The 27,691-nt window shown below is 30.1% G+C and overlaps 3 protein-coding genes and 1 long non-coding RNA gene across 5 annotated transcripts; 1 reads left to right on the top strand and 3 right to left on the bottom strand.

Annotated features, from left to right (window-relative positions):
• Window positions 1-1,153: 1,153 nt before the first annotated feature.
• Window positions 1,154-26,374, bottom strand: LOC102619970 (60S ribosomal protein L3). Of its 2 annotated transcripts, none has more exons than XM_052441801.1 (6): window positions 26,302-26,374; window positions 3,360-3,453; window positions 3,131-3,241; window positions 2,307-2,611; window positions 1,746-2,155; window positions 1,154-1,626 (listed from the first exon to the last, which is right to left on the bottom strand). In XM_052441801.1, the coding sequence occupies exons 2-6, from the start codon at window positions 3,442-3,444 to the stop codon at window positions 1,368-1,370; spliced, it is 1,170 nt and encodes a 389-aa protein (XP_052297761.1). In that variant the 5' UTR covers window positions 3,445-3,453; window positions 26,302-26,374; the 3' UTR covers window positions 1,154-1,367. The 2 variants fall into 2 exon arrangements, with proteins under 2 accessions (XP_052297761.1, XP_006473077.1); XM_006473014.4 differs by lacking the exon at window positions 26,302-26,374 and adding an exon at window positions 3,811-3,951.
• Window positions 4,111-4,899, top strand: LOC112497683 (uncharacterized). The gene is made up of 2 exons (XR_003064558.2): window positions 4,111-4,289; window positions 4,542-4,899. It is a non-coding gene; the product is annotated as an uncharacterized LOC112497683 (long non-coding RNA).
• On the bottom strand, window positions 5,040-8,782 carry LOC102614035 (sesquiterpene synthase 2-like). The gene is made up of 7 exons (XM_006473809.4): window positions 8,591-8,782; window positions 8,142-8,421; window positions 7,201-7,555; window positions 6,831-7,049; window positions 5,921-6,059; window positions 5,565-5,813; window positions 5,040-5,460 (listed from the first exon to the last, which is right to left on the bottom strand). The coding sequence occupies exons 1-7, from the start codon at window positions 8,681-8,683 to the stop codon at window positions 5,152-5,154; spliced, it is 1,644 nt and encodes a 547-aa protein (XP_006473872.2). The 5' UTR covers window positions 8,684-8,782; the 3' UTR covers window positions 5,040-5,151.
• Window positions 19,111-21,005, bottom strand: LOC102619683 (cytochrome P450 83B1-like). The gene is made up of 2 exons (XM_006473013.3): window positions 20,051-21,005; window positions 19,111-19,818 (listed from the first exon to the last, which is right to left on the bottom strand). The coding sequence occupies exons 1-2, from the start codon at window positions 20,966-20,968 to the stop codon at window positions 19,201-19,203; spliced, it is 1,536 nt and encodes a 511-aa protein (XP_006473076.2). The 5' UTR covers window positions 20,969-21,005; the 3' UTR covers window positions 19,111-19,200.
• Window positions 26,375-27,691: the final 1,317 nt, after the last annotated feature.

Raw genomic sequence — 27,691 nt, 5'->3', positions numbered from 1 at the left:
GAGATCTCATTCTAATTAGTAAAATTTTCATTCTTAATCGGCAATGAGATGGAATGGAATAGAATTTGTCAATCTTATTCATGTCCTGTATATATAATTGGGATAAAAAAATATTTCACTCTTTTCCTTAAATTTTTTTATAGGACAAAAATATATTTTATTCCTGTCCCAAATAGAATGAGATCCCGCATGATCTCATTCCATCCAAAAAAATTATCATCCCTAATTACACGAAGCAGCGATTCTAACTAAACTTTCAGAACATAAACTCAGCTGACGGTTGATGCTTTTTGAAGTGATCAGTTTGTGGAAAATAAAATTGAGATGTCTTTTTGGTTAGGCTGATAACTTTTAATAGTTGACTTTGACTGGATCTCTGTATCTCCTCTTGACTTGTGCAAAGCCCATCCCGTCATTCGTAAGGAATGAAATATGTTAGGGAATGTCTCAAGAAAAATCTAGGAATTTGGAATTTTGGATTGCCTCGTCCAATCAGACTTCGTCATTGAATAATGCCACGTATTCCAACACATTCTAACATCTAGATCTTAATTTAACTTTTATTTAATATAACGTTCGAGATAGTAATTATATAATTATAAATTTTTATCCGTTGCATAGTAACTAAATAATTATAAAATCTATCATTTAATAGATAAACTCAATTTGGGATTCAAATATTAAGATCCCCGACATTATAGAAAACAATTTTCACCAAGCTAATAACCGTATATGTTGATAAATAATTAAATTGTTAGAACATTCGTAAAAATTTACATCAAAACTGAATCCAAATCCATCCTTGCTTTTCAGTAGTTCCATGCGTCCTCGTGATATTTGTCATCACTCAGTCACTCACGATAAAATTTAACAAAAATTTTCAAAATAATGTTTATTCCTAAACTTTTCTAAATATTCCAGTGACGTTCGCCAATGCATACATTAATCCATTAAATCGTCCAGGTAACCGCCTGCAAGACATCTTTTCTTTGCTGGGTTAGATCGGCAGATCTCAATAAAAGAAAAATTATTCTTTATGCAGCAGCATGATCAGCTACTAAAGACAACCTAGGCGGAGAATCAACTAGAAACCCTAGCTACAACCTACAAGGTGCACGAAAGCAATAAAACAAACCATATTCAAGATAGGAGCTGAGGAATTTTTTTAAATTTAAAAATATTCAATAGAATAAAGCACGACCATCTCTTAAAAAATAAAAAGAACAAAGGAAAAAGAAAAAGAAACATGGAAAGAAACACAGCTGATGCCAGGCTCAAAAACTGTTCCAAGATAGTCAAACTGGATAAAATTTAGACTGGCTGAATTAACTATAACGGTGCAAAACTCTTGACTTTTTAGCATATAATTATGCTTTCATGCGTCCATAGTACTTCTGTTTCTCCTGTGTAGTCTGGAAGCGGCCATGCCCAAACTTGGAAGAGGTATCAATGAACTTGATTTTGATTTCCTCAAGAGCTAAACGAGACGTCTGTTTGAGAAGCGACTGACGAAGAGTGACCACCCTCTTCTTAGGTCCAACACAGCATCCCTTGATCATCAAATAATCATCTTTCACAATACCATAGTGAGGAAAGCCACCCATTGGGGTAATGTCCTTCTCAGTCCTGAACCATTACCCACACAAGAAACCATTAATTTTTTTTTTTTGAGAGAGGGGGGGAAGTAAAAAGACAAGCCAATTAACCAGATTAAACTGTATGCCCATTAGTTGTTTAACACTGACCTGTCAAATTCAGTTATGCCAGTGTGAGACTCCTGTCCACCCTTGCCAAGCTTGTAAACCTTCTTGTTCATTTCAGTACGATGATGGTATCCATTCTGACCAGCTCTGGCAACTGTGAAGGAAACCCTAGCAGGATGCCAGGCACCAATACAAGCCACCTTACGCAGACCTCTGTGAGTCTTGCGAGGAAGGCGGGTAACACCCCAACGGGTGACAACACCTTCATAACCTTTACCTTTCGTGACACCGATGATGTCAATCATCTCATCCTTCTGGAAAACAGCATCAACAGGAATTTGCTTTTCAAAGAAGCCATATGCATAGTCAACTTTTTCAGCAATGGTGCCACCATTGACCTGGATTTCCATCAGGTGTGCCTTCTTCTGCTTCAAACCCTTCATTTTCCTAATCTGCCACAGATTAACCAAAAGCATTGAGCTATGAGTCTAGGTCATTGTGTTTGATAAAATATTAGTAACAGGCCAAATAAGTGAAAGATAGAACAAAATAAAGTTGCCGACTCCAAGATACAGCATGAAATTAAGTGACAAAGTTTGTTACCTGAGTGTGAGCAAGAACACGAACAACAGATGCATACTTCTTGATCTTCTCCAGCTGAGCTTGGATACTTTTCTTCCCTTCATCTGTCTCATACTGCTTTGAGTATTTTGTGAAAGCCTTCTTCTTGGATTTGCACCAGTTCTTGTAGAACCTTCTTCTCACCTCCTCACTAAGATGCTGAGCCCATACAGTGTTCAAAGAGCGAAGACCACGAGGTGTCTTCACATATCCCACAACTCCAACCACCATCATTGGAGGGGTTTCAATAATGGTAACAGCCTCACAGGTCTCCTTCTTGTGAAGCTCTAAAGGTGAAAAGAAGCAAATATTGTTAAGATAAGAATTTTCAACAAAAAAAAAATACATTCTTCACCTAATATTACAAGATCATGGATAATAAAGTCCTATAAGAACTCCAAAATTGCAGTCGAATTTGATACAAAACATTGCACAATCCAAATATAAGACTACCGAAAAGGAAAAAAAAAATTACATCAACGAATTAATTTTTTGAAACCAAAATATTTGCAAAGAAATACTGAAGAGTTTGTTATCCAGGATAGAACCATGAATTAATAGTAAAAAACAACAATCAAACAGACACAAATCATTAAATTTGCAAATAATATGCTACTATTCTGTTTGCTAAGCCAGAAGAATGACATTGCACATCACATTTAGTGATATTATATCTTAATAGTACAGGAATGTCAAATTTTCAAAACCTCTTTTCTCCAAATTAATGCTAAAAACACAAAATAGTCATCCAAATTGTAGTCACTAGGAATTATGAATAACTCAATCAAAGCTTCACAAAAGCTTACTAGATCCAGGTTTCTCGACATCCCTAACAATGTGGGTCATCCCAGCCTTGTAACCCAAAAAGGCAGTGAGCCTGCAAGGCTTGCTTGGGTCATCCTTGGGAAAAGCCTTCACTGCAAAAGCACCGAAGCAAACAAAACTACTCAAGACAAACAAATTACCATATCCAATAAAACTAACTCTATGAATAAGATTGTCAGCTCTTAATGCCATAACAAAACGACATCATACCCTTTCCTCTGTGACGAGCAGCTCTCTTCCTTGGAAGAAATCCAAGGGAACCATGCCTTGGGTGCTCAAACTTCCTGTGAGACATTCTCCTCCTCTGCAAATATAACAATAACAAAAATATTAATTTCCTAATATCTCTTATCCAAATAAAATGATCTCAACTCACGCAATAACAATGGCCTAAACATTATGAATGGCCATACGAAACACAGAACCACAGATCAGGCAAACGCTGATCGCTAACTCCAGCGAACAATATTAAAAGCCAACAGTTCCATAGTTGTTTGAGAACAATATATATGAAAACTACAAATGTACATACACGTAATCATATCTTGTAATAGTTTTTAATCGATATTTGGTTACCGAGAAAATCATTTTTTTTCTTTTCCTTCACATTCTCAGTAACCAAACATTTGCAGAAGATAGATTGAGAGGGCAGAGAGGGAACCTGAGCTGCTGCGGCGACTGACTCGTTGTGCTCTAGAGCTGGAAGGCTAAACCCTACTTGGTATTCGTTTAAATAAAAATTAAATTTGCACTTTTCTACCCACTACCTTTACCAAATTGACACGATTACCCGGATATTAAATTTATTTTACACATTGGGACTTGTTGGCAGGCTGGGTTAATGGGAGTTTGACCAGGTTGGGGGCTCTTTTGTAATATTAATTTCTGAAACGGGGACTTTTTAGCAATTGAGTATAAATACGTCTTGGGCTTCAGTTTGGGTTTGCACGCCCAAAGAAAACGCGAACACAGGGTATTTTAAGTTACCCGTTTAATTAACGGCGTCGTTTCATTCATTCGCCGACCCCTATCGAGACGATCGGGCTGTGTAAATTAGGGCAACCAGATAAGCGCCCTATAAAACGGCCCTCCTATGATAGTTTTGCTTGGCTGAAGAGATTTTCTCATGGAGCTCAAGGGGTACGAAATTTTTTGTGTGGCTTAACTTCTTTGTTTTTCTTCATTTCAATTTTAGAGAAAGAGAGTGATGATATCATCGTGCGAACGCAGCACCATTGCGTTTAATGGTGCTATGAGCGGCACTATCCACACGAGATTTCTGACTCTTTTTTTTTTTTTTCCCAATTATGATTATATTTTACAATTTATCTAAGATATTGTTTGGATTGAAAATGAAAATTGCTCGCTTGGCATGATACTTGATGAGTGCAGGTGATTTCGATTCCGGCGGTTTGCTGAATTCCACACGAAACTATAACAAGCTCAGATTCAGAAGAGGAAAACTTGTGGGGCAACATTGTCCAATTGATAATCTGTAGAGTCACAGGTTTTAAAAACCGTATTTAAGGGATAAAATCATAAAAATGTACCGAAGTGTGGGGTTGATGCGACTTGGGCCTGGACGACATCCTCGGCCTAAACCCAACTTGCACCGCTGGCCCCAGATTGTTTCTTTGGGCCGAGGCTAAGGCAGGGTGTTAGGCCGATGTTGTGCTTGTATTAAAATGGAAAACTTTACCTTCTACTTTGTTAATTGTTGGCTACTGAAATTTTAAGTTTAATTTAGTAATTTTGGCTTTAATTCAACAATATTTTGGGTTTGCTTGCAACAATACATTTTTTTTTTAAGGGATAGCTTATAAAAACTAGATAACAAAACAAAAAATCTGCAAACTCAACAGTCAATTATTCATGATAGCAGTAGCAATCTTCAAAGAAAAACAGATGATAAAGTTTTATTCTTGACTGGGCCTCTTATTTTTTACACACATTTATTTGGGTATGAAGTGCGATTCGGGTTCTGGCAGGCCCGAGATTATTATTAAATAGCAACTGGATGTATGAGCACGGATGCAATATTATCTTTCATCACTTGGCCAACATGGGTGTAGCCATCACCCTCCTTGTAGATGACATCAATTACTCTTGATAGGTTTAGAACTCGCATGAGGAGAGGCCTTGGCACCTCGGTGGGCATGAGACATTCTTCATTTATATCCTTCCATGCATCGCCAACTTTCTTATATAACTCTTCATGCACCTCTTGCTCTGTCACACTCACGCCTTCGCGCTCCTTCTCCTTCATGTAGCACTCGATAGCCGACGCCGCGTGTCCTCTTTCTTGCTCGAACTGTACATGCAAGTAACCACATCACGTGTGTTGATTAACGTGTATCCAAATTCTAAAGTGATAGATAATTTATAAGCACATGTATGTACGTAACGTATACGTACCTTATGTGATTTGATGTCATCCATGAGTCTTCCAATTATAGTTGAGGCTCTAATAATCTTAGGTTTACCAGACACCCAATCAAAGGCCTCCTTTGTCACTACACTGTCCATACCGAGAAAAGATGCTGCTGTAAGCATAGAGTAACCAGAGGTTACTAGGGACACTCGCATGTACTCCTCCATTGTAGGAACGTAATTGTTGTGGAACCATTTAGATTCATCATGGTAGCCATGAACTAGAATTTTCATCTGCCATGGATTCAATGTCACAAATGATCAATTAATACTGTCGTGATCAAAATTCTGATGGAAAATCTTGTATCCTTGATTAACTTTTATAAGTAATATTGATTTACTTCTTCTTTTGCATAGTGGACTCGATATGACCATCCTTTCGTTGCCAACTCTTCCTCAATTTCTTTGTAAAGATCTAACAATGCCACATAAAATGTTTGCATGTATTCTGGCAACTGGTCGATGCAACTCACATCCCACCTGAAACTCAAAATCCACCCGGTTATTTTCCTGAATCAGGAACTCATTCTTGATTTGACACATACTACTGAAGACATAACTAATGTATTTGATTTACCAAAAAATGTTGGATCTTTAATCCAACGTTGGGTTTATATGTAAACAATTATGTGTTGCAAATTGTCATATAATGTTAAACTCAATTAAATGTAATCTATTAATGTTTTCGGTAATTTGAGCCTTAATATACAAAAAAAGTCCATTAAGACCAGCTTATACTCATGAATTATACATAAAATATCTTTGTCATTCTTCCATAGTTGTTGGATATTACTTAAACTTCAAACAAGTATGACATGCAGCTAATTATTATAATAATTATTATTATTTAAGTAGAGTAATAAACTTTAATTGAAATAGATGTACTACAATGATATCTCGGATAAATTGTTAAAATATATGGACTAACTAAACAATTATCTCATATTATAAGGACTAAAGAGTACTTTTTTATAAAATTAATTATTCTATACTTTAAGAAATTCTATAATATATCAAATGTATCACGTTAGTCATACAATAAAAAAATGATGTTGTGACATGTGAGTATTTATTTTGAAAAATTATCATGAAAGTGGTAATTATATTATGTTCAATTACACATGTCATACGTGCATTGATTGGTTGTGTTGCATCTGATATATTCTAAATTTCCTCTTATACTTTGTCCAAGAAGCAGACTATTAATTGTCAGCTGATATAGGATTAACACTAGATAGTAACAAATTAAACCTATCAATTGCTGCTGTAAAGAGATCGAGCTCTTCAGGTATGCCATAGACATCATAGATATCATCGATGATGGATGTCATGGAGATTACTTTGGTTAGCAATTTTCTAGCAAGTGAATATTGAGGCTCAAAATAAACCCCCACTATCCAAAAGTAGCACTCGACCACTCTGTCTCTTGCGAAAGGTAGCTTTCTAGCGAAGTCTAAATCCTTCCACCACCTGCATGCATGCAGTTATATATTTAAATAATTAGCATATATATTAATCATATACGTCTTGTCTTGTGTATTCTCGATGTGTGTGTAGGCATGCGTGTGTGTATATAGATTCTTATTAATTAATAACATGAAGGATATGATCTGGAGGTGACCTTGAGATTTCGCTAAGTTCAATCTTGTACAATGACTGGACTTGGTTGAAATCCAACTTCGCAAGCTTCAGTAAAGCTTTGTTATGCAAAGGTTCATGCTCTTGGTAGAGAGAGATAAAAAACCTGGCCTCAATCCTCGGCAGGCCTTTGTACAGGGGCTGCCGTAGAGCATGAATCACTTGTGGAGCCATGGACGATTGAAGGTGAGCAGTCGTGAAAGCAATAGCCTCGTTCAGAATATCTTCTCCGTGCACGACCAGATGGGCTGCTTCGTACAAGCTCAACATCCCTGACACATCGGTTTTCAAGGACTCCTTGAAATTGCCCTTGCCATCTTTAAACTTGTTGAATATATCTGATTCATATATAAAATAAATGGAAATGATTATTAGTTGATTATTACCTGATATGATACCACAACTTCGTGTGTTCTACAAATTATACAAATTCATCATGTGTGCACGTGCATCTGCCGTGCGTAACATGTTGTGTGTGTATAACTTATTTGGTATAGCTTCTCTAATGATTATAAGTGCTTATTTCATTTTATAAGTTCTTATAAAAAAAAAATTATTATTATTATTTGATTTTTTTTAGCAGAACTTTTAAAGATTAAATAAATTATTTTGTCTCCATTATGAAAAGGTCAAATTATTTTAGAAATAAATGTTGAAAAATATGTTTTAAATGTTAAAATATTTAAAATATTATTTATTTAATTAATTAATAATCTTATTTCATTTTTTTCATAATACAACTTTTAAAAAAATTATTTTATAATTTTTAGTAAAAATTTTCATTGCTAACTAAACAATTAAAATTTTTTAAACAAAAACTTTACTTATAAAAATTCTATTTAAATAAATTTTGTTTTTGTTTGAAAAGTTATATCAAACGTAACCTTAAAAGTCTAAGAAGCTGCATGATTTGAACATGCTTACCACATGAAACTTTGTATCCACGTTGTCTTAAAATTCGAAAACGAAGTGCAACGTGGTAAAGATCATTATCTTCAATATTATAAAAATTATTGGAAAATGCATCATAGAGATTCTGTAATGCTTCTTCTAACTCTCTTTCAAACTGATATCCCACGCCTAAACGCAGGATTGCATCAATAAGTTTCAGCCGTGATAAAGAATCAACACCACTGCCCGGTAGTTCCCTTCTCACTTCTTCCTTGAGTTCTTCAATTTCTTGCGATTGACCCCCATGATAAATCTGCATTTCCGTATGCACTACATATAATCACATGCTTATAATATATATAAATAATTGCCCTTTAGGGACGTCTGCATAAGGCTAGGAATATAAATTTCTTTTTTTTTTCTTTTTTAAATTGTTGAAAAACAAAAAAAAAAAATAAATCCCAATTACGCATTGTACGTACCTCATCTTCTGCATTGTAGTTGATGAAACGATCCCCCCAAATGTTAGGGTGGTAATTTGCTGTCCGGCGATTAAAATCCCCGCCCTCAGACATTTTTTTTTTTTTTTTTCTAGGAGCTTATGTACTGCTAATGATTGAAAAGAAAAGAGCGTAAGGAAGCAATTTCAATTGTAACCCTTACTTCCCTTGCATGGAGGATGGGAACATTATTATATATATAGGCAGTAAGCCAGAAACGGAGAGCCACTTATCACGTGGCTTGGCAATAGCCACGTGCAGCTGAAATTTCTTAGGTTGAAATATCAGAAAACTACACCAATATTCTTAGTGTATTACAAAAACATCCCACCTAAAACTTTCTAAATTCTGTTGTAGAAACACTAAAGAATTATCATTTTCGTCATTGTATTTTTATTGCCTGCCATTTCAATTGTCTTTTTTCTCCCGATTGAAAGGTTTCAATTGTTAAAAGGCACTCAAATCCTATTTCAAGTTTCAAACATTCTTGTCATTGGCCTTTAGTTCACGCCCTCGACAATCAACGTTTAAGTGCATGAGTTCCATTCTTATTAGGAGTTTATTTCCGTCAATATTTGGATAATGAATATATCCAGTGTCCCAATAAAATATCAGATTGTAGGATATTTGTAGATTGAGAAAATTTTCAAAAAAAAAAGAGAAAGTTTTAAACATTCACCTTTTTATGTGCTAAAATATTTAATAATATAATATTTTATTTTTTTATTAAATTTTATATTTTTCGCTCCATTTCACCGTAGACATTTTGGTTGTATTAATTCCATACTGTTAAGTAATATTGGTTTCATAAATATATCTTATCATTCGTATTAGAATTGAAAAAAATTGCATCAAGTGTAATAATAATAGGGGTATATCCTTCGTTAGCTAGTAGAGTCATGGTTAATTATATAATTCATTTATATATTTTTTTAAATCACCCAAAACTTCACTAGCTTTACTTCTAAATTAGGAAATAGAACCGTGCGAAGCGCGGTTTTGAAAAAAAAAATTTAGTATTATCTTTTTTTTCTTATTTTACACTTTATGAAATTGATAAAAAAAAAATATGAATTGTTTTTTTTTTAAGATGAGACAGCCTTATAAAACTAATGTTATTTATGAAATTTAATTATTTTTTTGTTAACTTTAAAAATGTATATTAATGTGTATAGTGTAAGTGTACAGACCTTATACTTTTTGTAGTTGTTGTCTTGTTGATAAGTTCTAAATTATTTTCAACTTACTAATCTATTAGAACTTTTATATATCTTTTTTTTTCAACCAGCTCCAACGATCTCAATATCACCCACACCACATAAACTTCCGACAACATCTGTAATATTACAGAAAAATAACATAAACATGTTAAAATATAAGGATCAATAATCTCTAATATGCACTTAAAGATTAACAAATATTAATAATTAAAAAAATATATGAGAGGCGTATATCAATCAAATTCGAAGATATGAATTAGAATCTATTGATCGGAATCTTAACAGTTCCTTCTTCTAACCTCTTAAGCGAAGTTATAATCAAGAAAATAATCTTATACTGATTTGAAAGTGGTTTGTACTCGCCTATAGTTGAAACAATTTTCAAATTCTTGACACTGTACAAAGAATCTTCACTCAACATATGCCTAAACTTTGTCACTAAATTTTTTCCGATTGTTGCATGCATTAGATTTTCCTATGAAAAAAAAAATGCTACATTAAGTGTAAAACAATTGGGAAAACAAAATTAGAGAAACAATGGGAGAAGAATTTTTTATAAAACATTTTCATCAATAAAAATCATGTTCGCACTAATCAATTTTTCATTCTTCTTGGTATTAATAAACTCCCACATCCTACAAAACCTAACATTTATCATTCAACTATCTTTATCATTGTTCAACTCATGAAGAAAATAGTATTCCATGAGGCATACAATACTAAAAATTTAAATAAGTCAAAACATAAAAACACAATAATATTTCTAAAGAGGATGTTGGTTAAATACTTAAAAAAAAAACTCAAACATAACAAATCTTAAATACTTAATGTTTATAGAGTTTGAAGAAGTCAAAAGACATTAAACAAAATGTTGCATAATTAAATATGAGATTATGGCATTAAAATTATGTCCTAGTGGCATTGGTGAGGGAAGATGAAGAAACCTTCATTCCTATATTAATTAGTTGATGTATTTTAAGCCACTAAAATATATATAATAGGGTATATCCTTCGTATTATAATTGAAAAAAATTGTATAAGGTGTAATAATAATAGGGTTATATCCTTCGTTAGCCTGTAGAGTCGTGGTTAATTATACAATTCATTTTTATATTTTTTAAAATCACCCAAAACAACACTATCTTTACTTCTAAATTTGTTAGACTTTTCAAGGAAAAAAAAATACTTTTTTTTGTCTTGTATAACTTAAACTTCCAACAAGTTAAACATACAATAATTGAAAATAAATATGTATTATGTTGATCTTTTAAAGATCTTATGTCATGTGTATATTTATAGTAATACATGAATAAAATATATATTATTATCTAACAACTACTAATCACAACCTTGTAAAAAGAGTAAGTACACAAATCATTTAGGCATTTAGTTCTAGTCATTGAAAAAAAAAGATTACTGAAATTGAAAATAAATTTGAATTCCGTGTTAATTTATACTGTGCTAATCTTTAAATATCTTGTGCCATTTGTGCATTTACGATAATTTTTCAAAACAAATATGTATTTATGACAATTTTTCAAAACAAGCACGCTCTTAAAAAATATATTATTGAATGTTTATATGAATAACGCAATACTTCCAATATTTCTCTTTAAATCAATCTCCTTCGAATCGCCTGTGAATGTAACACTTCATTTAAATCTTCTAGAAATGGATGCCTAAGTTTGTTTTTTTTCCCCCGGATTTAGTAATGATCTCATGTATGTCTTGTCACACACATTTTTTTTTTCTTTAAACGTATCTTATCACACATGTTAGCATCGAAAAAAAAGTTTAATACGGGTCTATAAAATGTCTTATCATAATAGTTATCATTGAAAAAAAAAAATTATATTAACGAAATACAATGTACAATTTAATGAACACTTACTTAGACCTTCAAATTCTACCACAGAAAAATTTTAAATTAATTCCTTAGTTTCGTCGCCTTTTTCCAATTTCTGTTATAATAAAAAGCAATACATTTAATAAGTGAAAATATGACATGTATATTTTGTTTAATATAATTAACTCTCCATTTACTTGATAATTTTTCAAAAAGAAAGCACTATTGAAAAAATATCATTAGTTGTTGTCATATTACTAAAGAAAATGTTATTGAATTGTTTTATGACTAACACAATTACACCCATATTTCTCTTTAAATCAATCTCTTTTGAATCTGATCTTCTAAATGTAACATTTGTTTAAAGATCTTCTAGAAATATATGCCTAAAATTTCGATTAATGTTGTTTTCATTTTTTTTTTCAAAATTTGTAATTGACCAATGTTTATCTTATAAAACATCCTCTGACATTTTTCTTTTTCTTTCTTTTTTCTGAAAATGTATATTGTCACACATTTTAGCATCATCAGAAAGTGTACTGGCATTAATAAAATTAATAGGTCTTACAATGTCTTATCATACTAGTTAGCATTGAGGAGCAAAATATTGAATTGGTCCTACAAATGTCTTACCGTAATAAGAGTATAGTCTTTGCTAGTCTGTAATAGTAATAATTAGTTTCTGTGTTTTAAAAAATTACCCAAAACATCTCTATTTTTACTTTTACTTTTGTTAGACTGCTCAAGGGAAAATTATTATTATTATTATTGTTATTATTAAACATTCAAGGATCAAGTACTAATATAAATTGTACTAATTTTTTAAAAATCTCATGTCATATTGTTATCAAACATGTTTTCTTTTTCCAAGGTATCTTTCTCACAAATGTTAGAAATAGAAAAAATGTTTATGCAAGTCCCATAAATGGCTTATCATATTTATTAGCATTGAAAAAATTGTATCAGGTGAAATAAATTGTACAATTAATGAACATTTATTTAGACCTTCAAATATCTATACCATGGAAAATTTTTTAGAGTAATTCCTTCGTCTCTTTGCCAAAGGCAGATTTAGGAAGTCGATTCATAGGGAGTAATATCATAATAAAAATAATAATAATTTATAAAATTGACACCCTAATGGGAAATTTATTTACAAATTTGCCCCCATTCAAAGATAATATTTTCAAAAATTAATAGGAAACTAATGGAAATTGACTTTTTATGTGCAGTTGCCTTCAAACCAATGAATATAGGTCCGCCTCTGCTGGCCTTTTTTGAAAATCTTTTGTACATAAAAGGTAATATATTTCTTCTCAAAAAAAAAAAAAAGGTAATATATTTAATAAGTGAAAATGTGATGTTTATATTTTGTTTAAAATAATTAACTATTAATTTATTTGGTTATTTTTCAAAACAACCGCACTCTTGAAAATATGTGATTAAATTATTGTATGATTAATGCGATATTTTAGATATTTATCTTTATATCAGTCTTTGTCGAATCTCTTTTGGATATAACACTTAATATTAAAAGATCTTCTAAAAATAGATGTTAACTTAATATAAAAAATCTTCTAAAAGTGGATGCCTAACGTTTTGGTTAATGTTGTTTTTATTTTTTTCTCCAAAAATCTCTTTTGAATATAACACTTAATATTAAAAGATCTTCTAAAAATAGATGTTAACTTAATATAAAAAATCTTCTAAAAGTGGATGCCTAACATTTTGGTTAATGTTTTTATTTTTTTCCCCAAAAATTTAGTGATGGTCCCATATGTATCTCATCACACATGATTTTTTTTTTTTTCTAAAAGGTATCTTATCACATATCACGATTTTCTCATTTGAACTTATTTTTTTTAATATTGATTATACAGATATTTACAATTACTATATAACAGTAGATCATTACATTGATATTTATAATCAGATATATAACTGAGACTTATATTATTATATTAAATTTTATAGAGTGCATGTCCCGATAAATACCTCTCACAAACGAGAGATATCTCTACTCCATTTATATTTTGTAAAAGAGAAATACTTATAAATAATTATATTTAATTGAGGGAGATCGAACCACTATCCTTATAATCGTAGTTAATTTTGAAGGGTAATAATTCACCGTAAAACTCATTTTTAAATCAACTGAATTAATAAAATGAAGAAACTAATAATTTCTGCCAATCTTATCAAGCGTTAGCATTAAAAGAAATTGTACTAACTTTACAAAAAAATTAATGAGCCGCACAAATGTCTTATCATGCCACGTAGTTAGTAACGAGAACAACTGTACAAATGAAATGAACACCTATTTAGACATATGTGGTAATACAATTAATAATTGAAACTATGATATCTGTACTTTATTTAATCTAATTAATTGTCCAATCATTTGACAATTTTTCAATACAAACGCACTCCTGACAAAGATGCTATAGCGTTGTTGGAGCCGCCTATGTTGCAACAGTTGCAACATACCACTACTTTTGTCATTTTGTAATTTAACTATTGGATTCAAGGGCAAGAATGGTAAAAGCAAATCCAACGGCAGGGTGTATTTATTTTGATTTTTTTCATTGCAGTCCCTCTTATGTTTTGAAATACCAGGAAAATATATAATAATTATTATTTTATTTATTAGATTAGTTGTTAAATGATATGAATAAGAAATAAGTATGAAATTTAAGAGGACTTTTATTATTGATATTAGGCAATTACAATGCATGGTTTAATAATCGTTTATTTATTCCACAAATTCATAAATATTTCGTAATTTATTAATTATTACTATCATTTCTAGATCTACTCTCATTATTTAAATTTATTAATAATTATATATTAATTATTATTTTTATATTAATTATTAATATATAAATATAATATAATATAATATAATATATTTTTAATATTATAATTATCATAGTAAAAATAAAAATATAATTTAAATATATTTAATGTTTCAATTAAGACAAAAGTTAGCACACTATAGTGAATTATATAATTGGTTACAATCTAACTTTTAAAACTTCCAAACATAGGTAAGTAATAAATTAATGTGAATAATATTATAACAATATACAATATTATGTTCTAAACATATTCTAATGGTGCGTTTATTAAATAAGAATTGAAATGAGCTAGAATTGTAATAAGGAATTTGAATTAAAATAAGTTATTTACTTGAGCTATATGAATAGGAATCGGAATGAACAACATTCTCATTTATGTGTTTACTTTATTTTATAATTGAAATAGACTATTATAAGTTATTAAAATGCCATTTGTTAATTGTGTCCCTAATATTATTTGTATATATTATAATTAAACAATAATAATAATAAAACTAAAAATAATAATTATGACAATAATGTTAATTAAAAAAAATTAAAAAATTTAACAATAACAATAATAACAACAAAATTAACTGAAATAATAATATTAATAATGATAATAATAAAAATTATTAATAAGTTTTAATAATAATAGTAATAACAACAATAATTAATAATAATTAAAATAATAAAGTTAATATATTTTAATAAAAATAATTTTAATAATAACAAGATAAATATTAATATTAATGAATTAATTACAGTATAATAACAATTAAAATAATAAAAGAAATAAATTTTAATAATAATAATGACAGTAATAATCATAAATAATAATAATTAAAATAAATAAAAATAATAAAATTTAATAGAAATAATCTTATATAATAATAATGATAATAATAATAATAATAATAATAAATTAAAATTCTTTTCAAAGTCATTTTATTCCAAAAATGGACTTATATGTAAAAGTTTGTTAAGTTTAGTGACTATTGAATTTTGCAGAAAATATAAGGCAGTGTAGTGTAATCAAACACAAAATGACAAAAGTTGTTGTATGTTGCAACTGTTGCAACATAGGCGGACCCAGCATTGTTGCATAATAATAAGCTACTTTTGATGTTTCTCTAAATCAATCACTTTCGAATCTCCTTCAAATCCAACACTTGGTTTAATTCTTCTAAGAGAAAATTCCTAAAATTACCCTTAATGTTGTTTTCTTTCTTCCTCGTGAATTTATTAATGGTACCAGAAATACTTATCATACATGTTGATCGATAAAAGCAAATATAGGACTCACAAATATCTTATCATAAGTATTGGAAAAAATTGTATTAGGTGTAGTATTAAGATGACTTGCAGATCCTCAATTGTCGGCATCTAATTAATTTTTTTGGGTAAAAGCTTGTTTAGTCTCTATATTATGAGGTTAGTGTCCATTTAGTCCCTGTATTTTTTAAAACACCTCAAAACGTCCCTGCTACTAAATATTGACACTTATGCCATTATTTTTTTATTTTTAACTTGCTTTTACACTATTACATTTTTACAATAATGTTTCTTTTTTGGATATTAATAAAAAATTAAATTATCAAATTAAACTCAAAAATAAATAAAAACAAAAAAATGTATATATTAATTTTTATAGAAGCTCACGTATGTCTAAAAAATTAATATCGTAAAAAATTACATTATCAATTTTTTTAGAAAAATTAATATTTTAACTCAAGAGTGTGTTCCACAAAAATTAATATATATTATTTTATTTTATTTTATTTTTTGGTGTTAAACTGGTAATTTTTTTTCTTTTTAATAATGTCTAAAAAAATTATTATAATAGGGTTATTTTTTTCTTTTTAATAATGTCTAAAAAATTATTATAATAGGGCAATATTATAAAAATAAGTTAAAAGGAACAAAAGATAATGGCAAAAGTGTCAATAATTTAATGATAGGGATGATTTGAGGTATTTTTAAAAATATAGGGACTAAACGGGTACTAACTTCAAAATATAGGGACTAAACGAGCTTTTACCCAATTTTTTTAGTATTAATTATTTCATAGACTTTCTTAGGAAATCTTTTATAGATTTGGTGATAATCCAATCAATCAATACTTTATTTGATATGCATAAAACTGTTCATTAATTTGATCTTTTCTTTTTCTTTAATACAAACATGACAAAATGTTATTGAATTTTTTATATGATTAATGTGGTGCATATGATGTTTCTCCTAAAACCATATTCTCGTGGAATTGACTTTAACGAGAATAAAATAATGAGGTATTTTTGCGCTCAAGATGTGAAATTTTGGAACAATTTTTAATTTAATGGATAAATATTTGTTTAGTTTTTATATTTTAATTTAAATGTCTATTTAGTACTTATATTTTAAAAATACGAGTATGGCTATTTAAACCCATCAAAATAATCTATAAAGTCAATATTTTATAAAAACTTTTTTTACCAAAATATCCATTAACACAATAATGTTTAAGGACAGAAAAAATAACTAGGAAAAAATGAAGTTATAATTATGGATTCATAAATACTACTCTTAAATTCATGGGGGTTGCCAAAACAATAAAGGATTAAAACCAAGTTAAACGATGAATCTTATTCGATTATTTAGGATCCATAATTTGATGTGAATTTCTTCTTTCGCTTTTGTTGTGATGCGAGCAATAAGCATCTATGTTCAGGCTACGTAATTCCTTGTATGGTTAATATGAAGCCTTGCTTGATTGTTAATTTATCAAGTCTTCATATTACAATAGATTTACAGTACTTTCAAGACCATTATAGTTGCAAATACCAAATTGACAATGGCTAATATCATTACTCCCTCTTTTGAGGCATTGATGACTGATAAATAAAGAATACAAAATACAAAACAAAGAAGGACAAGGACAGAGGAAGAGACCAAAACAGTGGGTTTAATTAAATTTGATTTATTAATAATTTTATTTAGTAAGGCTTTATTAGGTACTTAGGTAAGTTTAGAGAGTAAAAATTAAAATTTTTAATTTCAATATTGAGTTTATTTAGTAAATGGGTTTAATAAATAGTTTAATAGGTTCAAATAACCTCACTCTAAAAATACTTGAAAACACCCTTATAGTTAAATATTTTACATTCTTACCTTACCTTTTGTTTACTTTTACAATAATATTCTTGACATTAATTAATTTACTTATAAAAATTTAATTAGTAAATTAATAATAATTATTTGTTCAAATATTAACAAAAAAAATCAGTATGAAAGAACTAGTTTTTTTTTTGGGTACCGGTGCAATAATCTTGCTAATAAATTCATTTATAAATAAATTAATGCAAGTTAAAGCATGCTTAATATCCTTGCAAAGATTTCATTTATTGTTATTTTATAAAAAATTAATTTACCAAATTAGTCCTACAAGTCAAATAATAACATAAAAAATTGTGGAAATTTTTATGTTACTTTCGAGGCTAATTTAATAAGTCAACATTTTTTTTTCTTTCCATTAATATCCTCAATAAGGCAAGAATATTGTTGCAAAAGTATTATTTTAAAAGAAAAGAAAAATAACTGTAGGAATATAATATATTTAACAGCAGAGGTATCTTGACTCTTGAGGTGTTTTTAAATATATAAAGATTAAGCGTGCATTTAAATAAAAATATAGAAACTAAATTAATATTTACCTGATTTAATTTCTCCTGCTAAAGTAGATAAGTAAAGTCATTGCGATAATTATTATTCTCCACCAATATAACATGCTCATCATTCTTATACCATCCTTAATTATAAAATGGCGCACACATTAAATTTCTTATACGAAATGTTTAGTTTAAGAATATTGTTCTTCTCTTATTCTTCAAAAAAAAATAATTAATTGATCATTTAATTATTTGCGGATGAAATCTAACGCAACGGTAGATCTGAAGTGCAATGAGGAAACTTTGTTTGTTCGTTTCTTTAATCTCGCATCAAGCAATCTACAAATTAAACCAAATCGCAGCCACTAAGGAAACTTATTTGTATGAGAAGCCTCGTGTTGCTTAAGCCTCATATTAAGACCCAAATGTTTACACACAAGGAAAAAAAAAAGAGAGTAATCAAACCCCAAAATATTTGATTATATAATCAAACATGTAGTTTTTATCTGACTGACTTGATAATTAGCAGCTTCATAGAAACACTAACTACGCGTGGGAAAATTGTTAGAAACTCCTGTACATACTCAAACTCCCAGTTCATTGACGTTAAAAAAGCTGTAAATTGTCGTTTTTTATTGTCGCGTCTTCTAGTTTTTTATCCTTGATGTAAAATTCATCATTGATCATTGAACAAAAAAAGACAAACTTAAAAGATAACATTTTATTTTATTTTAACAGCAAGAGAGCTTTGATAGGTTTTGAAAATACGGAGAGAGAAATGATGTACTTATTAAAATGAAAGGGAGATCTTGGTCCACAACATGATGGATAGGTACGTTTACAAAAAAATATTTTAAAAATTTTTTGGTAAAGAAAAAAAAAAGGGACATGCAAAACTTGTTAGACAGAGGATACATCAATTATTCTGGAAAGACGAATTTGCATAAATAAATTCTTTATAAGCAAGTACAATTTCTTATTCATATGCATTCAATTTTTTATTTTTATTATTTTATTTAGGCATAGCACAAGTACTTGTAAATCACATATATTTGGTAGCCACAAGACAGAGAGGATTCTTCTTGTGCATAACGATACCAGGGGCGATGTCAAAATCCAAGTCTTGAATCTTCATCCCAGCAGGCATTTCCCAATCAAATTTGTAAAGAAGATTAGCAATTGCAAGCTCCAATGTTGCAATCCCCATAAGAGTCCCGGGACAAAATCTTCTGCCACCACCAAATGGTATAAGCTCATAATTATTTTGTCCCGTCAATTCAATATAGGACTTGTCGCCAATGATGAATCTGTCAGGATCAAATTCATCTGGCCTCTCCCAAACTTCGGGATCTCTTGATATTGCCCATCCATTCAAATAAACAAGTGTCTTAGCTGGTATCTCGTATCCATCTATCATGCAACTCTTGGTTGTTTCTCTTGGTATTATTGGACCCGGCGGATTCAACCTGAACGTCTCTTTTAGTATGGCTTTGATATATGGCAGTTTTTGCAAATCATCTTCATCTACAAACCCTTTATTTCCAATCAAATCCCTCACTTCCTTCTGTGCTTTCTCCATTACTCTGGGATTCTTCATTACGTTGGTCATTGCCCATGTCATTGTAGCTGCACTCGTGTCCGTGGCACCGACAAATACGTTCTGAACGCAACGAAAAACTTTCATTAAATAAATAATAATAGTGTGCATGCCGGCTAATGATCTTTTGGTCCCAAATATAAACATATTTGTTCTTATTAAATACACAATTCACGGGCAGATTTGATTTGTTTTTATTTTAATATACATCCCCACAAAAATAATATTTAAACCTTTAAAAGTCTCATTTAACAGTTAAAAAAATTTACGACAGTAATATTAGGTATAAGTTTACCATGAGCACAGCTTTGATGTTATCCCGAGAGAATCCATGAACTTCATCCTCAGTACGATCTTTCTGAACTTGAAGTAAAACATCAATTATGTCCCCACGTATTTGGTCTTTTGGTCTGTTTGGATCTGCATGCTCCTCGATGAGTTGTTGGTAAAATGCATCAAATTCTTTGAAGTTGTTTTCGAGACGACGAGTGATTCCTGAGAGCTTATCAAAAAAACCACCCAAGAAAGGAAAAAAATCTTTGAAATAGAAGGCTCCCAACACAACCCTAGTCTCGTCAAGTAACGAGTGGAACTTGCTTCTTTCGCCAGCTTTGTTCTCAAACTTCTTCCCAAACGCAACCATACATATGACCGAATTTGTAAGTGACATTAAACACTCACTTAGATTAATCACCGCCGTTGCTGGTGATGATGATAATGATGAAATTTTCTCGATCATACGTGCCACCTCATCTTCTCTCACGGCACGAAAATGGTGGACTCTACTGGCATTAAAAAGATGAGTGACACATATTTTCCTCATCTCTTTCCAATAGTCATTGTACGGGGCAAAGGCAACATCTAACCCATTGTAGGTTAATTTTTGCTGGCCAACCAATGCCGGCCTGCCGCTAAATTCAACATCATGGGTTTTCAGAGCTTCTTTGGCCATTTTCACTGAAGAAACTACTACGGTCTGCACGAGGCCAAGGCGTAGCGACATCAGTGGGCCATATTTTTTGGATAGATTCCAGAGTTGGTAATGAAGGTTTGTGCTTTCAAGCTGGTGTAGGTTTCCGATTAAGAGAAGACCTCGAGGTCCTGGTGGTAATAAACCGCTTGTCGTTTTGGCTTTGTTTTTGCGTTTCCTTTGGAGATGAAGAAAGTAAATGATTACTGGCAGTGACACAAGGAATATGATGAGCAAAGCCATGTTCAACTTGTTATTTGTGGTATATTGATTGCAATGGGGTAACTAATTAACAAACAACCTTTATAGATAATACATCGTAGTATTCACCATTATTTAAATTTAAATTTAATTTGTGGGGTTCGTCAACACAGACCACTATTTTTTTATAAAAAATATTAATCAAAATATCTTTTTCTCCTTTCTGAATTCTCTAATAATACCTTAGGGCTTCACCATTTTTAGTGTTAAATTAAAATTCAATATAGTAATACACTAATACTCTATATAACAAGAAAATTGAAAAACAGTTGTTTACAATTTTGAACACCCAAAACTCACTGCTATGAAAAAAAAAATTGTAGTTACGACAAAAAAAAAAGAAAAAGAAAAGAGTTCATAGTGTGTGATAAATATAATTTTTCAAATAATAATTTTGCGGAATAGTAAAAATATTATAGGCAAACACTAAAGTGTGTACTCTTTTAAACTACAGATGCTTAACCATAATATTAAACACGGCCTCAGCTTTAGCCTTTAACCTTTGCCACGTCATGCAGTTATCCCTAGATAATTTTTTTGGAATCAACAAAAGACTACAACTGTTACAATTTTTAAAAAACCTCATGTCATATTGTTATCAAACATGTTTTCTTTTTCCAAGGTATCTTTCTCACAAATGTTAGAAATAGAAAAATATGTTTATGCAAGTCCCATAAATGGCTTATCATATGAATTGGCATTGAAAAAATTGTATCAGGTGAAATAAATTATACAGTTAATGAACATTTATTTAGACCTTCAAATATCTATACCATGGAAAATTTTTTAGATTAATTCCTTCGTCTCTTTGCCAAACGCAGATTTAGGAAATCGATTCATAGGGAGTAATATCATAATAAAAATAATAATAATTTATAAAATTGACACCCTAATGCAAAATTTATTTACAAATTTGCCCCCATTCAAAGATAAAATTTTCGAAAATTAATAGGAAACTAATGGAAATTGACTTTTTATGTGCAGTTGCCTCCAAACCAAATTGGTTTAACCAATGAATATAGGTCCGCCTCTGCTGGCCTTTTTTGAAAATCTTTTGTACATAAGAGGTAATATATTTAATAAGTGAAAATGTGATGTTTATATTTTGTTTAATATAATTAACTATTCATTTATTTGGTTATTTTTCAAAACAACCGCACTCTTGAAAAAAAATGTGATTAAATTATTGTATGATTAATGCAATATTTTAGATATTTGTCTTTATATCAGTCTTTGTCGAATCTCTTTTGAATATAACACTTAATATTAAAAGATCTTCTAAAAATAGATGTTAACTTAATATAAAAAATCTTCCAAAAGTGGATGCCTAACATTTTGGTTAATGTTGTTTTTATTTTTTTCTCCAAAAATCTCTTTTGAATATAACACTTAATATTAAAAAATCTTCTAAAAATAGATGTTAACTTAATATAAAAAATCTTCTAAAAGTGGATGCCTAACATTTTGGTTAATGTTGCTTTTATTTTTTTCCCCAAAAATTTAATAATGGTCCCATATGTATCTCATCACATGAATTTTTTTTTTTTTTTTGTCTAAAAGGCATCTTATCACATATCATGATTTTCTCATTATTTGAACTCATTTTTTTTTAATACTGATTATACATCATATTACTGTATTATACAGATATTTACAATTGCTATAACAGCATATCATTACATTGATATTTACAATAAGATATATAACTGGGACTTACATTATTATATTAAATTCTATGGAGTACATGCCCCGAAAAATAACTCTCACAGATGAGGGATATCTCTACTCCACTCGCATTTCGTCAGAGAGAAATACTTATAAATAAATTACAAACAATCATAATTAATTGAGGGAGATCGAATCACTACCCTTATAGTCATAGTTAACTTTGAAGGGTAGTAATTCACCATAGAACTCATTTTTAAATCAACTGAATTAATAAAATGAAGAAACTAATAATTTCTGACAATCTTATCAAGCGTTAGCATTAAAAGAAATTGTACTAACTTTACAAAAAAATTAATGAGCCCCACAAATGTCTTACCATGCCATGTAGTTAGTAACGAGAACAACTGTACAAATGAAATGAACACCTATTTAGACATATGTGGTAATACAATTAGTAATAAACTAATACTCTATATAACAAGAAAATTGAAAAACAGTTGTTTACAATTTTGAACACCCAAAACTCACTGCTATGAAAAAAAAAAATTGTAGTTACGACAAAAAAAAAAGAAAAAAAAAAGAAAAGAGTTCATAGTGTGTGATAAATATAGTTTTTCAAATAATAATTTTGCGGAATAGTAAAAATATTATAGGTAAACACTAAAGTGTCTACTCTTTTAAACTACAAATGCTTAACCATAATATTAAACACGGCCTCAGCTTTAGTCTTCAGCCTTTGCCATGTCATGCAGTTATCCCTGGATATTTTTTTTGGAATCAACAAAAGACTACAATTGTTATATGATCATATTTAAATATTTTTAATTAATTGGTACTTCTACTTCATAAACACTAATTAATTAAACAACGAGGTATGACAACTTCATCTTTAATTTATCAATCAAAGATAAATTACAATTGATAAGCTTTAAATTCAGCTTCTGTTATTTTTTATTGTGGAATTCTTCTGAATTTCAACAAACAGAGCTTTAAGCTTTAAATTCAGAATAGGGAATATCAGGGTTTAGAATATCACACTTGATAAGCTTAGAGCTGGCAAAATTTGACACGACCCAATTACCCGACACAAACACGACATAAATAAATGGGTATGGGTCGCCAAATTTAACACGATTATTAAATGGGTCGGTCCGGGTCAACACGATTTTTTTCCGTGTCGGGTTTGGGTTAAAATTCTTGACCCATTTACCCGATCAATGACCCGATTATATTTTCTATTTTAAAATAATTTACATATTCTTATCATTAAAACTCAAATATTAGAGATGATTTTCTTTTTTTTTATTCTTTAAAAAGGTGAATATAAACACTGTGTTTTATTTATAAAATTTTAAATAAATTTAGAGCTTCAATAGTGTAAATGTGTAAAAATTGATAGACATGTATATTTTATAATATTGATATATAATATTATATATATATATATATATATATAATTAAAACCTCAATAGTGTAAATGTGTAATATATTGGTAGATATGTATATTTTATAATATCGATAAATTATGTATGTATGTATGTACATACGTATGTATGATAGTATGTAAATATTTGATGTAATTTTTATTCAATATATAGATATTAAACGGGTTATTGGGTAACCCGATTATTTTTCCGTGTCGGGTTTGGGTCTCAATATTTTGACACGATTATTAAATGGGTCGGATTTGGGTCGACCTAAATTTGACACGACACGAACACGACCCGATGACCCGTTTTGCTAGCTCTAGATAAGCTGTTGGGTAGAAGTTTTGAAAAATATTATTTAAGGGATAAAATCACGAAATGCACGAAAATGTTGGGTCCATACCACTTGGGCCAGACCAAAGCCTGGGTTTTGCAACCCAAGTTGGGCTTAGGCTAAGGCTAAGGCTAAGGCGGGCTTTTAGGCCGGTTTTTGTTTAGCTTAAAATGGAAAGTTTTAGCTCCTAATTTGGAACATATATTTTGGTTCATTGGAGGTTATTTTATACTAACAGCTTAAAATTAAGTTTTAACTCCTAATAAAATGAATTATAATGTATTTATTTAATTAAGGGCCAATTTAATAATTATGTAGCTTTAAAAATAATTACGGTGGTTAACTGTACTATAAAAATAATTAATTATAAATATAATTAATTAAACATTTGATAAATTTTATTTTTAAAAATACTGTGAATTTTAAAACAATTGTTTTAGAAATATTCATATATATTTAGTAAATCTTACTATTGAACTACGAATTTGAAATAATATTGATTGAAATTTATTTATACATTTATAAACATATATATATATATATATATATATATATATAATTTTTTATTGTGTATATATAATAATAGGTAATTAAAATAAATATTTTATATTATTAATTTTATTTTTATTTTATTATCTCAATATCATTGATGGTAATAACAATTTATTTAAAGTTAATCATTTTATTTCTTAATTAATAAAGACAATTTTAAATTTTTGTAATATATATGAGGATGTAATAATGTATACAAAATTTTATCAGATATAAAACTAATTTTTAAAATTAGATTTTCAAAAACTACTCTATTCATGTTTTTTAAAATCTAATATAGAATAACACGAGTTTTTCAAAAGTAATTTATAAAAAAATAATTAAATGTTAAAATTAAATTTTAATTTTTTAAAATTATTTTTAAACCTCTCTAAAAATAATTTCAAACGGACCCTAATTAACTTTATTATTAAATCAGACAGTGAGAGTCGGAAGATGAACAAGTCACGTACAAAACCGTTAAGGTCTCAACTAACCGCCCGCCGCAGATATTATCCCTCGTGGCATCCATCAGACGGACCTTATCCATTCACTCGCTCTATGCCTCTATAACTTAAAAACAAGCTCGCTCAGTGTTCAAAGAGCGAAGACCACGACCACGAGGTGTCTTCACATATCCCACAACTCCAACCACCACCATTGGAGGGGCTTCAATAATGGTAACAGCCTCACAGGTCTCCTTCTTGTGAAGCTCTAAAGGTGAAAAGAAGCAAATATTGTTAAGATAAGAATTTTCAACGACAAAAATACATGCTTCACCTAATATTACAAGATCATGGATAATAAATTCCTGTAAGAACTCAAAGATTGTAGTCGAATTTGATACAAAATATTGCACAATCCAAATATAACACTACTGAAAAGGAAAAAAAAATTACATCAACGAATTAATTGTTTGAAACCAAAATATTTGCAAAGAAATACTGAAGAGTTTGTTGCAAATAATATGCTACTTCCTGTGAGACATTCTCCTCCTCTGCAAATATAACAATAACAAAAATATTAATTTCCTAATATCTCTTATCCAAATAAAATGATCTCAACTCACGCAATAACAATGGCCTAAACATTATGAATGGCCATACGAAACACAGAACCACAGATCAGGCAAACGCTGATCGCTAACTCGAGCGAACAATATTAAAAGCTAACAGTTTCATAGTTGTTTGAGAACAATATATATGAAAACTACAAATGTACATACACGTAATCATATCTTGTAATAGTTTTTAATCGATATTTGGTTACCGAGAAAATCATTTTTTTTTCTTTTCCTTCACATTCTCAGTAACCAAACATTTGCAGAAGATAGACTGAGAGGGCAGAGAGGGAACCTGAGCTGCTGCGGCGACTGACTCGTTGTGCTCTAGAGCTGGAAGGCTAAACCCTACTAGGTATTCGTTTAAATAACAATTAAATTTGCACTTTTCTACCCACTACCTTTACCAAATTGACACGATTACCCGGATATTAAATTTATTTTACACATTGGGACTTGTTGGCAGGCTGGGTTAATGGGAGTTTGACCAGGTTGGGGGCTCTTTTGTAATATTAATTTCTGAAACGGGGACTTTTTAGCAATTGAGTATAAAATACGTCTTGGGCTTCAATTTGGGTTTGCACGCCAAAGGACAACGTGAACACATAATATTTATTTAACGACGTCGTTTCATTTATTCCCTCACCCCATCAAGAATATGCTTGGCAAAATTCGGGTCCAGTCTGGGTTTTGGTGTTGCCCGGGACCGGACCGGATGAGTGAAACTTAAGACCGCACCCGGATTAAAAATTCAGTTTTTCCGGGTGTTGTCCGGGCTCAAGTCCGGCACCCCCTGAGCCCGAGTTTTTGATCCGGGTTTCTAAGCCCGCATGTGTCAAATTCAATTTTTTTCTTTAATTTTTTCTTTCATTTCTCTAACAATGCAAATTTTAAACAAAGAAAATAGTCAAATAAACTCATTCAATCTCAAGTTTTAAGAAAGAAAATAGTCAAATACAAATATATAACATACTAACAATGCAAATTTTACACAATTAATAAATAAAAATTGTTTCAATCTACTTCTAATACCTAAATTCATCTAATTTCTAACCTAAACTCATTCAATCTATATAAAAAAAATTAAATTAAATTCAACAACACAATAAATCTAAATAACATCCATCATATCATTAATTCATAATTATATATTTATATATAATTTATTAAGAAACTGGGTTCGGGTTTCGAGTTTTTGGTGTTGAGCCCGGACCTGGGCCCGAAAATGTCCGGGTTTGAGAATTTCAAATCCGGGTCCGATTTTTTGTGTATGCGGTCTGGGTTTTGTCTGGACCGGATTGCCCAAGTCTGGTCCGGACGGGTTTTTTTGACACCCCTAATCGAGACGATCGGGCTGTTGAAATTAGGGCAACCAGCCAAGCGCCCTGTAAAATGGCCAATTCCTTTGATAGTTCTGCTTGGCTGAAGAGATTTTCTAATGGAGCTCAAGGGTTACGAAAATTTTTTGAGGTTTAACTTCTTTGTTTTTCTTTATTTCAATTTTAGAGAAAGAGAATGATGATATTATCGTGCGAACGCTGCACCATTGCGTTTAATGGTGCCATGAGCGGCACTGTCCACACGAGATTTCTGGCTTTTTTTTTTCTTCCAATTATGATTATATTTTACAATTTATCTAAGATATTGTTTGGATTGAAAATGAAAATTGCTCGCTTCGGAACCAT

The sequence above is a fragment of the Citrus sinensis genome, chromosome 5 (assembly GCF_022201045.2).
Source record: "Citrus sinensis cultivar Valencia sweet orange chromosome 5, DVS_A1.0, whole genome shotgun sequence".
Taxonomy (NCBI): domain Eukaryota; kingdom Viridiplantae; phylum Streptophyta; class Magnoliopsida; order Sapindales; family Rutaceae; genus Citrus; species Citrus sinensis.
The sequence above is the reverse complement of the archived record's forward strand: the minus strand, read 5'-3'. Positions and strand labels throughout refer to the sequence as shown.